General features: G+C 45.2%; 2 protein-coding genes across 3 annotated transcripts in view; both read right to left on the bottom strand.

The window, feature by feature from the left end:
- JAKMIP2 (janus kinase and microtubule interacting protein 2) overlaps positions 1-2,111 on the bottom strand; it is a 36,008-nt gene extending 33,897 nt beyond the window's left edge. For both annotated transcript variants that reach the window (XM_054288024.1, XM_054288025.1), the window contains exon 1: positions 2,011-2,111. The gene's annotated coding sequence lies outside the window, so the exon portion shown is untranslated. The remainder of the gene's footprint in view (positions 1-2,010) is intronic.
- A 983-nt stretch (positions 2,112-3,094) lies between these two features.
- On the bottom strand, positions 3,095-12,117 carry CDC23 (cell division cycle 23). The gene is made up of 16 exons (XM_054288026.1): positions 11,984-12,117; positions 11,446-11,518; positions 10,425-10,562; positions 10,111-10,153; positions 9,644-9,749; positions 9,425-9,557; positions 8,290-8,467; positions 8,106-8,203; positions 7,806-7,887; positions 7,073-7,226; positions 6,824-6,943; positions 6,395-6,470; positions 6,058-6,119; positions 5,128-5,206; positions 4,910-5,029; positions 3,095-4,041 (listed from the first exon to the last, which is right to left on the bottom strand). The coding sequence occupies exons 1-16, from the start codon at positions 12,109-12,111 to the stop codon at positions 3,871-3,873; spliced, it is 1,761 nt and encodes a 586-aa protein (XP_054144001.1). The 5' UTR covers positions 12,112-12,117; the 3' UTR covers positions 3,095-3,870.
- Positions 12,118-13,379: the final 1,262 nt, after the last annotated feature.

Here is a 13,379-nt window from a genome sequence, read left to right as displayed (position 1 = left end):
CACAGTTCTGGGAAACAGACAAAGTCAAAGGAGCAATCCATCAACAGCTTCTGGGTAACTCCTATGGAAATCCCAGCAAAAACTTTCCAGCCTTTCCTCCCTGAGGCTTTTCCTTGGGATTTTGCTTCCTGTAGAAGCCAAGGTGGAACTGGCTCAAACCACACAGCTTGAGTAGAATCACAGAGTATCTCAAATTGGAAGATACCCATAAGAACCACTGAGTCAAATTCCCTGCTTCTCACAGGACCACTTAATACTGAACCACATGACTAAGAGCATCATTCAGATGGTCTTTGACAAGTTTAGTGCCCTGACCACTTCCCTGGAAAGTCTGTTCCAGTACCCAGCCACCCTCCCAGTGAAGCAGATGTTCCTACTGTGCAGTCTGAACCTCCCTTGATGCAGCTTCATTCCATGTCCTTGTGTCCTACTGCTGGTCACCAGAGAGAGGAGATCAGCACCTCCCCATCTGCTGACCCCCTTGAGGAAGGTGTAGACTGTGATGGGGTCACCCCTCAGCCTTCTCTTCTCCAAGCTGAACAAAACAAGTGACCTCAGGTGCTCCTCCTAATCCTTGTCCTGAAGCCTTTTCCCCATGCCTGCTCTGGATCCACTCTCAATAGTTTGATGTCCTTGCATTGAGGTGCCCATGGCATCTTTTGATTGACACAAAAGTACTGACAGAGTACTTGTGTCTTGTGCCCTGTTCAACAGTGACTGTCTCACCACTCCCAGATTTCACCAAAATCATACCCATTCCTAGAAAACCTTTTTAAATCAGCAGGCGTTCTGTCTGAGCCAGGTTGAGTACCATTTACAGCACAGCAGCCCTGGGTTTGAAATTCCTATGGAGAGCAGTAGGCCAGATCAATAGAAACAAAACCTGAGTCAGAGTAGAAGCAATAAACCTCACATTACTGCCTGAAAAGGAACAAAACATTCTCCTGATAGGCTACCTTGATGCTTAGGTCAAGCATGATACCTGCACCACGGCAGAATCTGACCCAGCAAATCAGAGATGTTGAGAATGAGAGTCCAACATGTCACTTTACAGGTTAGGCACAGGACAGCATCAGAATGCAAATGTTTTTTAAAAATGCAGCTCTGGGGTTTTTTTCTTGCAAGAGGTCAAAAAAATTTTTAAAAATATGTTTTGATGTTCCCAACCTATAAGGTATGAGCAGCATCTTTTATTTGCATTCTCAGCAAAAACCAGAAACGAGTATAAAATGAGTATTCAGTGTCATAAGGTAACTCAAATGTAGGCTCTAGATCTGTCGCAAGTGGCCAAAATGAAACCGAGGAATGGCAATCCAGTAATTTAAGCATAAATTGCACACCAGTCCAAGAGGCAGGTTTCCTCCATCAGTAGCTGTGAAAAAGGCATGCGTTGCATGTACAAAGAGATGCACTCTGCAGGGTCGGTGTTTGCAAGACAGCATGCCTTCTCACACATAGACACGCCAGCCCTGACAGCCCAGGACACGTACAGGTGCAATTATGAACATTCTGCTGGGCTGGAAGCCTTGCGTACCGCCGTGGGAGCGGTGGAGCGGGCACACAGGCATCGCGAGTGGAAGCGAGCGCAGGGAGCGCCTCAAGGGCCGCGCTGGCCACGCTCCGCTCGGGCTCCCCCGCGGCGCCGAGGCCCAGCCCGGGCTCCGCCGAACGCCCCCAGCCCTGGAGCATCCCTTCCCTTCCCTTCCCTTCCCTTCCCTTCCCTTCCCTTCCCTGCACCAGCCGCCGCACCCAGCGCGCCGCGCTCGCTTCGGGCGGACAATGACCGGCGGGCATACAATGGTGCAGGGCCGGCGGGAGGCTGAGGCGGCTGCGGGCTGCGCCTGCCACACCTCTCCCGCCATCTCCTCTCCATCACCGCTGGCTCCCGCTCGCGCTCCCCTCCCGTCCATCACCTCCATCCGCGCCGCCGCCCCGGGGCCCGCAGCCGGCCGGTCATTGTTCTACCGCCGCGGGCACCGGGCGACCCTCTCGGCCGCTGCCGCCGCTCACCGTGCCGCCAAGGAAAGACGCCGAGCGGCGAGGCATGAGCACGGCGCATCCATCTTCCTGCCGCCGCGGCGGCTCCAGCGCCCGCACCGGCCCCGCCGCCTCCTGCGCGCCGGCGCTGAGGGCGCGCGCCCGCCCCGCCGCCGCCGCCCCGCGGCCGAGGCTGCGCTGCCGGTCCGGGGCTGCGGCAGCCCCGCCCGCCCCGCCGCAGCTGCGCCCCGGCAGAGCAGGCAGCGCCGCGGGGAGCGCGGCCCGCCCGGCTGAGGGGTGCCCGCGGCGCCCGGCTCCCTCAGCACTGCCTGCCGGCGGGGCCCCAACAAGCCAGCCTCTGAGGGCGAAGGGCCGCCGCCCTCGGACCACAGTGACTCGAGGGGTCCGGAGGCTCCGTGGCCTCAAGCTGGAGCTCGCCCCAGGCCTTGCGACTTCCGAGGGACACACCTCATCACTAGTCTCCATTTGGACAGCACGTCAATGGCCACTATATTGGGGAGTGTGACCTTCGTCACCCTGGGGTCCACCTATCCAATCCATGTCTTTCCAGCTTAGAGACAAGGACACTGTCTGGAAGCCACAGTATCAAACGCTTTGCACAATCACAAGTAAATGACACGAGTCACTCTTCGTTTATCCACCAGCACATTAATCCCCACGCAGAGAGGCAGTACCAAGTTTATCAAGCACAATTTGCTTGATTGTTCCAGTACCCTAGTGACAACAATTTTATAAATGGTCTCACTGATATCCTCAGGTTTGCATGGAATTAGAAGAGTTCTTGGAAAAATACATCAAGATCCAGTTTCACTGTTGAAAACCATCTGCAGTAGAAATGGTTGTTGAATGGATACTATGGAACATAGAACAGTAATTTCTAGAGATGCCCAGAACTAAGAACATGGGTTCCCTCTGCTTCATGGAAATGCAGCAAATGCATGGTACAGAGAGCCCAGGGCTGTGACCCAGGTTTCCTGATGTGCCCACCTGTACGACTGGTCTCATGAAACACAGGAAGCTATGGCTAAATGGGAAGGGTTTATAAATGCTTTGTCCTTCATTTAAAGTCATGTCACAGACATAGGGGTGTGGCTGTAAATTCTGAAAATTTATAGGCTGTAAATTCTGAAACAAAGGCATAATTATCTTTTTGCCTTCTTAACAAAATCATCCATTATAGTTCATTTGATTCCATTGCTACAGTACACATGGAACCTGAACCATAAAGCCCAAGAACTGTAACTTCATTATTTTTCAATTGTGCTATCCCAACTGCTTTTCTACTGAAAGACAAAACTATCCATCAGATCTACAGTGAGAACTCAGACAGCTGTCACCTGAGGCTACTTGGGATTCCTCTGACATTTACCAATCCTTTAACATATCCATGGGACCTATCTCTAAGTGCCTATTCTACTGCTGTGTAGTTCAAGACAAGCAAAAGTCATTACGTAGAAAGATAGGTAACAGTTTCTGATGAGGACAGCAGTGATACCACTAAGAGGTCCTCCAAAGAAGTGCAGTAAAGACCAGAGGTAACTTGGCAGAATCAAACTTAAAATGTATTTTAACTCAAGCAGACAGCTCTTCCAAATGCCTTACTTAGCAGTCCTGTGTAGTGGGACATGTCTGGCCTCTGACTGGAATGACTTTGTGAGAAGTAGAGCAGGTTCTCACACTGCAGCACAGGCACTTTGACATCAGGCTCCCCTTTCCCTGTTGGGGCCCGTCTCTCTTCAGCTGTGGGCTCTGCTAACTCCTTCCCTTTATGGGAGGGCAACAACAAAAGGAGGAATTTCCCGAGAAAGAAGTGGTTGCATGTCCCACTTGCGATGTCACATCCAATGCACAAGTCAGAGGTATCAGAATTGTTCATGGAGTTACAGAAGACAGATTGAGGGGGGAGACACGACGTGTGGGAGTGTTGTTGGCTGACAATGATGCCGGAAGGAAAAAGGGAGCGGCAACATCTGCGGATGATGTTTCTCCTTGGTTGCGAAGCTGTAAGATCTGGCGCAGCAGGGCTTTTCCTTCTTCTCTAGTCTGAAATTAATTTGTAGAAAACAGAACAGTACAACTATGAATGGATGGTTTCTGGGTCAAATTCAGTATGTAAGCAGTGTAACTTAAAGCAGCTTGTCATTCTGTAAGGCTACAAGCTATAAAAGCCATTCTCAACTCTTTTTTCTTCTGCTCCTTAGAAATGTTAAGGTAAATCACTTTTTTTAATTTTAGTCTTTCCTCCTTTTACTCCTGATTGGTGTGTTTCTTGGGTATTTCAGAGAACAGAACCACCAACCACTGAAGCTGTCTAAATATTCCAGCAAGTAGATTGGGAAAACTTTGAATAAGGTGAACTCAGGTTGGAGAGAGCTCCAGGCAGCTTTGTCAAGGATAAGCCAAACACCCTGCACTCATGGTTAGTGTCGCTAGGCTGAAATTAAAAATCCCAAACTGCCCACTTACAGATACATAACATCACAGAGTATGAAGCTGCACACAAAACCCAAGTACTATTATACTCTCTGCGCCATCTACACAAAGAAGATGAGGAAAAAAGTTTTGAAAGTACCACCACTACACAGTGTGTGGGAGTTTGTGACCATTCCACTACCTCCTCAACACCAATATTTTTAGCAGCTTTAAGACTGCCATTTGAAGCTTCAAATTCTTTTACTTAGTGAATTCCAATGAGGTATGGTTCAGTTTCACTATCTATACCACATTCCATGACTTTAATCAAACATACTCAGCATAACTGATCAGGCATAGATAACAACCACCATTCAGGATGCAACTTGTATGGCAGACAGCCCTTATTCATAGAAGACTCCTTTCAGTCTGAGGGGAGCCAAGATCAAGGTCATAGATCCCTTAAGAAAGAAGCACCAAAGACTGCGCAGGTACTCACATCATTGAAGGCACAGCATTTCTGAGCACATGCTGAGGCTTCATCCCAAAGCTTACATTTGAAGTAGTACTGGGCCAGGTAACGAAATGCAGTACTGACCTCCAGGTGCTCCACTACCTCCTACAGTGAGTGGGGTATAAAACATCATTTTTAAGTGCCTTCCTAAGTAGCTGTATACCATGTTTACTTCTCCTTTTATTCCCAAGCTATCTTCTTACCCCACAGGAATAGATATCCTGGATGTATTTGATGTAGCATTGAGCTGCCTGTTCAGATTCATTCAGCTGTTCATGCAACCTACAAAAGGAAAAAAGTGGGTCACTGGAACAAGGCTGCCCTGTTGAAGATGTTCTTGGTCTGTGAGAATGTACCTGCTCACCCTGACCTGGACTAAAGCCAGGTCCTTTCCTTCAGAATTTGCAGGACATGCAACATGTACAACCCCTTGTGGAAGGAGATGATCCAGTTTGCATTCATGCTGACAGACAGAGAAGCAGTCAGATAGTGACTAGACAGCTAGAAGCAGTGACCTTTGTATATTCTGTTGCATTTTAAACCTTTTAACAGACCTTTGCCATTCTACTTACTCACTATTTCCTCCAGTGCTCCTTCTTCCCCTGCTACAATCCAAATTTGTACAGCAGTTTCACTTTTCATTCGCCCCCTTTTTTCCCCCTCTTCGCTTTTCCCACTTCATACTGCTTTATCCCCACCAAAAAAAAATTAGTGCTGATGTCACAGTATTCACATTAGACCTCTTTCAATGTCACAGCTATATACTAGAAAGGAAATATAAAACCAAGCTACAATTTTATACATCATGTACTGTCATGGTCTGCTTTTAAGTTGCAATACAACAAATACAATTGCTAGTACTACATGCTCAAAACACCTCAGGATTCAGAAGTCATTTGCAACCCACATAATGCTATCATTCTCTCTAGTTATCCTGATGGAAACAAAGATAAAGCTGGACACCAAAATTTGCAGTCACTACAGCCCTAAAGATATCAATTCTTACACAGCTCCAAAAGTAATATTAGCTAACAGCAATTCCATTTGTTTACATTCTGTATTTTATCATTAGGTATCAAAGTATGACTTGCATTCAACACAACCGTGACAGTTCAGTGAGGGTACATACTCACTTGGCGAGTTTCACAAGTGCCATTTTCTCCACATCTCCCACAGCATAAGCTCTCCAATAGCACTGTCAAGGAAGGAAAGTCAGTGAAGCATGCCACAAAAATTAGTCCAGTTCATGACTCCAGCATGCAAATCAGAAACAAAAAATTACAGGGATTGTCAGCAAAAAGGGCATGTATCTGTAGACCACTCCTTATTTATCAGCTGCTCTAGTTATACTGCAGCAGTACTTCCCCAACTGTAACTGCCAATGAGTTTAGGTAGCACTAGCTATATAATTTTGCTGCAATTTCACCCAGTGTTCTGCAAGGCACCCTAGTCTTACACATCAGTTCTCACCTTCTTAGCTTCCACCAACTGATTGAGTTTCTCATAGCATTCTCCTAGAGCAACCAGCATACGAGAGTCATTTGGTCTGTAAAAGAGCAATTCTTCAGGTAGTTTAATGGACTGCCAGCTGATCTCAGGGTGAGGGGAAGATGGGGGGTGGTCAAGGGAAAAAAATAATCTACACCTGGCAGTCTGTCATCCTTCTGCATAAAGCATCACTCTTACTCCTGACCAGTCACCCCCAACATTTAACTGACAAAGCTTTTGTTAACAGTTAACTAACACAACTAAAAGGATTTGGAACAGTGGGACTGCACACATCACAAAGCATAGATGTTTTATTCCTTCCCCAACTTAGTTCTTGCATGTAAATTCCTTAGCCAGAATCAACCAGGTCAGAATGAAGACCAAAAAACACAGCTCCATTCTCAACTCTACCTGAGCTGGTGGGCCCGTCGGTAGTAGTAGAGACAGTAAAATGGCATTTTGAGGATTTCATAGGTTTGCCCCAAGCCATACCATGCTCTGTAGTCCCTTTTGTTCACCTCTATTGCATGCCTGTCAATGAAAAGGAGATGAACTAGACAGAAATTCAGGATCAAAACCAAGACCAGCAAAAACACTAAGAAAAAATAGAAGATACTACTTCAGAAGCAAACACAATTTTGTGCAGTACATGAGCGGTACCTATAAGCCTGGATAGCTGCAGATGTGTTCTTCATCTCCATATACTCATGTCCCATAAGTGTCCAGGCTCCTAGATAACGAGGATTCAGTTTCAAGGCCCTCTGGAAATAGAGTGCTGCTTTTTCATGCTGGGAACGCAAGCTATAATAATTTCCTAAAGTAAAAGGCATAATATTTAAATAATTTTTTAAAAACCCACAACCAACCAACAAAAAAAGCCAACTCCAATAGAGAAGTAGAAAAAATGATGTAATGTGTATTATCTACTACCTCCTAACAAATTTTAAAAGAGTCCTAATAAAGACAGAACTAATTTAAACCTCAAGAGACCTAATAGCACTCTGTTCACCAGTCTTCTGGTCAATCCTTTTCCAGCTGTACCAATCCATTTATAATTCCATCGCCTTGGAGCGTCATGATCTAAGAAATCAATTTCCTGCTCCTGACACACAACTATTTCTACTGGAGTTTGAAGACTATAAAGGGATTTTTAGGTACATGGGTCTACTTTCTACTCTAGTACTATTACAGCAGCCTTCAGAGAGAAATGAGGGAAAAGGGTACACTGTCATTTTGTCTGCTTTTCAGGCTGCCTGAATCCAAATTCAAAAAGTGGCGATTTTAATTGCCTTGCCAGCTTATCACTTCCTCAAGTGTTTCTAAGATTCCCTCACACAGCCTACACGCAGCAAAATAAGATGTAAAAATAACATGTTACAGAATTGGCTCTCACCAATTACACAGCAGGTCTCAACACGGTACTTGTCTATCTCACAGAGATTATGAGCCAGGTAGCTCAACTCAGGCTTCATGCCCTAGTGGAACAAAAGAATCAAGTAATGAGAGAGCACATTATGCTTTGAAAGAAATTGCAGTAAACAATTGGCAATGCATACATTGCCTCTCTTCCATGGAGTTGGGAAGAGGAGAGCAAGTATTCAGAGAGGCCAGACACCACCAGCTGCTTCGCCAATGTTTAATATACCTCCAACAAACACCATCACTATGGACAGGCCACAGGAAGAATGCTTACCCTTACATAGAGTAAGTTGGAGAAAGTGTCCATGTTTTCTATCCTGTAAGGATCTTGTTTCCTTAGCTCATTAAAGATCGATAAAGCTTTGTCAATATCTGATGAAAGAACAGCATATGGGACATCAACAACTATAAATGCCCAGTTTGCATTAAGGGGGTCATTCCCACTTAGTGTCACTGACCTCTTATATTGTGGTAGGCAACTGCAATCTGAGAGATTATATAAGTGCTTTTGGAAAATCCTGCATCAATGAGAGACTGATACTTCTGTAGAGCTTCCTCTATCAGCTGCAGCTCTGTATAAATGTGTGCAAGAAAGAACTCTTTCATCCATGTATCTGGCAAGGACAGGAACTTCAGCTAGCAAGAATCAAAGAAAAGAGATGACAATCAGAAGTATTCTACAAGGTACACGTCGCAAAGAATCCATTATCTTCCCTCCAATGACTCAATAGATGGTCCTGAGGTAGGAGGCCTTCCTGCAGTCACTTTCTTAAACCCATTTGGTCAATCAGGGAAGAAATTGCCTTCAAATATGACATTACCTGGCTCTTGCTGAAGCTATTAAATTCGGACTTTCTTCCTATGTTTAAACATCAATATCGTAACACTAATTTCAATGAACCATGTAAGCAGACTCAAAATTATGTAACAAAACTGCACTTCCTTTTTCCACAAACTGGTAACACTCTTCTCCATCACTTTTTTAAATATTTTTAAGTACTGTTTTAAATACTTCATCATTCAGAATTTACTGAAGAATTCCAGAAGTGGACTCAAATTCCATACAGAAAGAAAAATAATCTATTTTGGTTTTATATCTGAAGTTAGTTTCCCTGATACAATTCACCTCCTATGTGGCTTTGTACATTATCTTTTCAGCTTTGAACGCAGAAATTCTATATATCCTTTCAAGCTATGAGAAGTGCTCAATAACTGAGGAATTAGAATCAGATTAATAAAAAATAAAAAAGGCACACCTCTTAGGAGGATCTCCTTCATGTGACAAGATGATAACTCCTGACAGTGACAATTGCTTCCAAAAATACATGAATTGGAAATTTCTTAAACCACTTTGCGGGGGAATGATAAGAAATTAGCCATGCCTGTATAAGATTTTCAAGCTGTAGCACAACAAGCTATTGAAGATAAAGAGGATTTTACAACATAATTTACAGTCATGGATTGCCTTGCCTGACAGTGTCTCACGGAATGAAGCAGTGGGCAACATCAATCTTGTGGAAACAGAAACTGGTCACTGAATCAGGCTAAACTCTTGAGCTTTGTTACCACATCTTGGTATCTCCAAAGTTTTACCATCTCTTTATCTGTAATCAAGTTGCAAAGTTCCAGCCAAGCTCCCCAGTGCAAAGGCAGAACATGAGCAGCTTCAACAAACACATCTATTGCTTCTTTCACCAGGTCCAGTTTCCGCAGCACAACACCATACCTGCAAAAAAAAAGTATCAGGTTGACAAGAATCATGCAATTCTGCATATCCACACAAATATTTAAGAAATACGTGCCAACACTTACAGATAAAGGCCAAATCCATCCAGTTCCTGTGCCTTGTGTTTCTTGCTGAGCTCAACTCTCAATTCTCGTAGAGCTTCATTTTTCACCTGTCCTTTTTCCAGAGGTCCTACATGAAGAGAAAGTCACACAGCTGGCTTTCAATAAGGAGTCTCACCACAGCAATGCCAAGTCTAGGGTACAGTCAGAATTATCACTGACATGACGGCTTCCCAGCCTGTGTTTATGTTCCCCATTTTTAAGAAAATTGCTTAGTCTGGTCACCCAGTTTAAAAGAGGACCCCTAAGAGATGAAAATCTGCAACCTGTAATTAAGCCAATGAATCAAAAGAGAAAGAAAGAAATAATGTTACAGAACCTATTACCCAAAAAATTGAGGGGAAAGCCATAGACCCAGGATGAGTTACAAGAAGAATCAACAGCAAAAGCTTCATTATCTCATCATGCATTTCTTGACACCAGAGACTTACCCAAACTATCAACTGTCTCATCATCCTTTTTCTTTTCCCCTGACTGTGGAAAAGAAAGAAAATCCAAGATTATATTATAATAGTGTTTTTCTTCTGTTTGCTGCAGCACTTGCAGCAGTGTTTAAACTGAGTTTTCACAGACAGCACAGTTCTGAAAAGAACAGCTCTATCTTTCTTTACCCCAACACAGAACTTGGACTTCAAGGTGGTCATTAGGAACCAAGCAAAAGAATAAGCAAAAAAATAAGATATGCCAGGGAGGGGTCGGAAGCAGAGGAGTTCAGTGCTAGGAGGCAACCCTTTTTCTACCTTACCAGGTATCTGGAGTACATGTACAAGAAGTAAGCTTTCTGGCTCTTGCAGCCCTGTAAAAAGTAGGCAGCCCTGTCATATTCCTTGAGATCAAAGTAAGACTTGGCCAACGTGTAGGCATCCAGATCACGAGCATCCTCCTGCAGGGACACACAAGAGTTTTAAGACCCGAGAAGCTCTGACATACTTTAGGAAAATCACGGTTACAAACAGAGCAGTGAAATTGCTCCAAAAGCTAAAAATGTAGTTTGTCCATCTTTAGAGATGGTTTCAGTAGTATCAGAAAAGTTCCTCCACTCCCTCACATGATCCGATTCTAGAGTTCTCAAATAACAAGTACAGACTATTTAAGAACAATTAAAATAAATGGTAAGATTTCAGAAACAAATTGTGGCAAGCTGCCAGAAGGCAAGGCTTAGCTGTTCAATTAGTATGAAAAACCATAAACAAGATATCTACTCAGGAATTCCACATAAGAGAATATTAATCTGCTAACATACAAGAGAACACTTCCTTGGTAATTATACCTTGAAATGCATTTATGACTTGTTACACTTCTATAACACACCAGGACACACACTCCTGAGTTCTACTGTATTCCTACAGAGGTGGGGATTGAGACACAACTTATTTCTCTTGTGTCTTAGCAAGCACAAGTTTAATGGCAAAACATAATTTTTATTAAAATAAATTTTGACCTCAGTAAAGAGGAATAAAAATAAACTAGCAGGCATATGATTTCAAATTTGGCTTACAGAGTGCTCCATTTAGGACACAGCAACAGATAATGCCTTCATCTGGGAAAGCACATTAAGCTCTCTGGCCCTGTTGAACACACTATGGAAAGGATGTTCCCAGCATAATGGCAAGACAGGAGCTCAGCGCTGATCCCGCTCGTGGGATTTGGAAGATTGCAATCACGTATTTTCCTCCACAGTTAAGATTAAAAAGCCCACCCACACGAGCTGCAGCACCTTCCAGGGCTCGCAGCCACTTCCCCCCAAGCACAGCCTGGGCCCGTACCTCGGTGAGCACGGGCGGAGGCGGCAGCTCGCTCAGTGGCAGTGGCTCCAGGGCGAATGCAAGTTCAGCAGCCCTGAGGGAAAGAGAGCAGTAGGATTATTGAATCATCGAGGTTGGAGGAGACCTGTGAGATCATCAGGTCCAACCGTCGGCCCAGCACTACCAGTGTAATCCCTAAACCACATCATCTAGCGCCAGATGCAGACACCTCTTAAGAACCTCCAGTGACTCCACCACCTCCCTGAGAAACCTATTTCAGTGCCTGACCACCTGAACATTCAAAAAACATTTTCCAATATCTTATCGAATCTCCCCTATCTCAACTCAGGGCCATTTCCTCTGGTCCCCTCCCCGCAGGCACAGCAGAAGAGACTGGCTCCCACCTCACTGAGAACTCCTTTCAGGGAGTTGCAAAAAATGATGAGGTACCCACGAGCCTCCTCTTGTCGAGACGAAACAAACCTAGCTCTGTCCCATCCTCCCTCCCGGCACAGAACGTTAGCCCGGGGTCCGCCGAGCTATGCCCGGCCCCGCTCACCACTTCCCGCTGTGCTGCAGCCCGCGCTCGCGGCTCCGCTCCGCCACACTCAGCAGCTGCTTCTTGATCTCCCGCAGATCCGAGAAGTCGCTGCCGCCCGCCGCCGCCACCATTGCCCCCGCCGCCATCGCGCCAGCCCGGCCAATCACGGCCCCGCCCGCCGGCCCAGCCAATCACAGCCCCGCACACTGCGTGCCCACTAGCCAGCCCGACCAATCACAGTCCCGTCCGCCGTTCCGGCCAATCGCAGCCCCGCACACTGCGTGCCCGCCTGCCGGCCCGGCCAATCAAAGCCTCGAGCACTGCGCTCCCCCGCCCCTATACGGAGTCGTCTGCTTGGGCGAGGGCGAGAGGTCTCGTGACCAATCCCAGGCGCACGCAGGAGCCGTGCCGCCTGATTGGCCGGTTGTGGCGGCCGCGCGCAGGAGCCGTGCCGCCTGATTGGCCGGTTGTGTTTGAACTGGCAGCAAGTTCGCTGATGGAGAAAAGAGTGGCGCCCCGTAAAAGATTTCTGGTTTTTAGATGAGTGTCATTTGTAAATGACACTAATTCTTACACTGACTCCAGTATAGAGTCTAAGGCTACCACTCGCCTTCACTGTAGTGATGACTACTATGAAAATTTCAACGTTGCGTTGATCTGGAACCGTTTCATCTGGAGCCACCTGCTGAAATTAAGATTCCTCTACAAAGGTTTACAGATATATGAAATGCTCAGCCTGTCCTTAAAGTGGAAAATGATGAGTTATTTATAGTCTTCAATGGTTTTTCAAATAGACAAAGCAAATTAGACCATTACTTGAAGTATAATTTTAGTGTTACATGTGTTTTTCCCTTTCTTAATTTTAGCCAAATGTTTTGCAAGTTCAGTTGTAGCTTTGACAGAAAATACTTCTATTGCTCTGTCGGCCCATATATCCAAAATGCGAATAAAAACTTCTTTGTTGTTGTTACTACACAGATGGGCCTAGTCAACACAAAGCCTAACTCATACCTCGTTCTCTCTCTCTTTGCCCCATCTCAGAACACATGTGAAAAGAGCTTCAGAATTTTTTTCGATAATACATTTCTGTTGTACTTCCCATCTCTTTTATGTTCTTCATAGGTAGGGATCAGGTGTTAGTGCTCTACGATCCTAAACATTGTATTTCGTATTCGTTTGAGTCCATTAGTTGGACTCAATGATCTTATCCAGTCTAAATGATTCTGTGATTCTCTGCTGGTTTTAATATAAGGATGTTCAGTTTTCACATGAATACAAAGAGTGGTATTTAAAGAAATCTGTATGTGTGTGTGAGGTCTATGAAGTAATTTTATTAAGGTCTGTTTATCTTCAGTTTTGGGCCCACTGGGTATTATGTGCTGTTTTCCCAATGGAAACTGTGACAATATGTTTG

The sequence above is a fragment of the Melozone crissalis genome, unplaced genomic scaffold (genome assembly GCF_028551555.1).
Source record: "Melozone crissalis strain CALT ecotype California unplaced genomic scaffold, PUWL_Pcris_2 ptg000061l_1, whole genome shotgun sequence".
Lineage (NCBI taxonomy): Eukaryota > Metazoa > Chordata > Aves > Passeriformes > Passerellidae > Melozone > Melozone crissalis.
Note: the sequence above shows the minus strand (reverse complement) of the source record. Positions and strands in the feature narration are given on the sequence as shown.

Excerpts from the sequence above, each read along its gene's own strand:
- CDC23 (XM_054288026.1), bottom strand. The coding sequence starts at position 12,111 with ATGGCGGCGGGGGCAATGGTGGCGGCGGCGGGCGGCAGCGACTTCTCG. Across the intron at positions 6,944-7,072 it reads GCAGCTATCCAGGCTTATAG|GCATGCAATAGAGGTGAACA; the intron begins GTACCGCTCATG and ends TTTCATTGACAG. Across the intron at positions 6,120-6,394 it reads AGTTGGTGGAAGCTAAGAAG|TGCTATTGGAGAGCTTATGC; the intron begins GTGAGAACTGAT and ends CTTCCTTGACAG.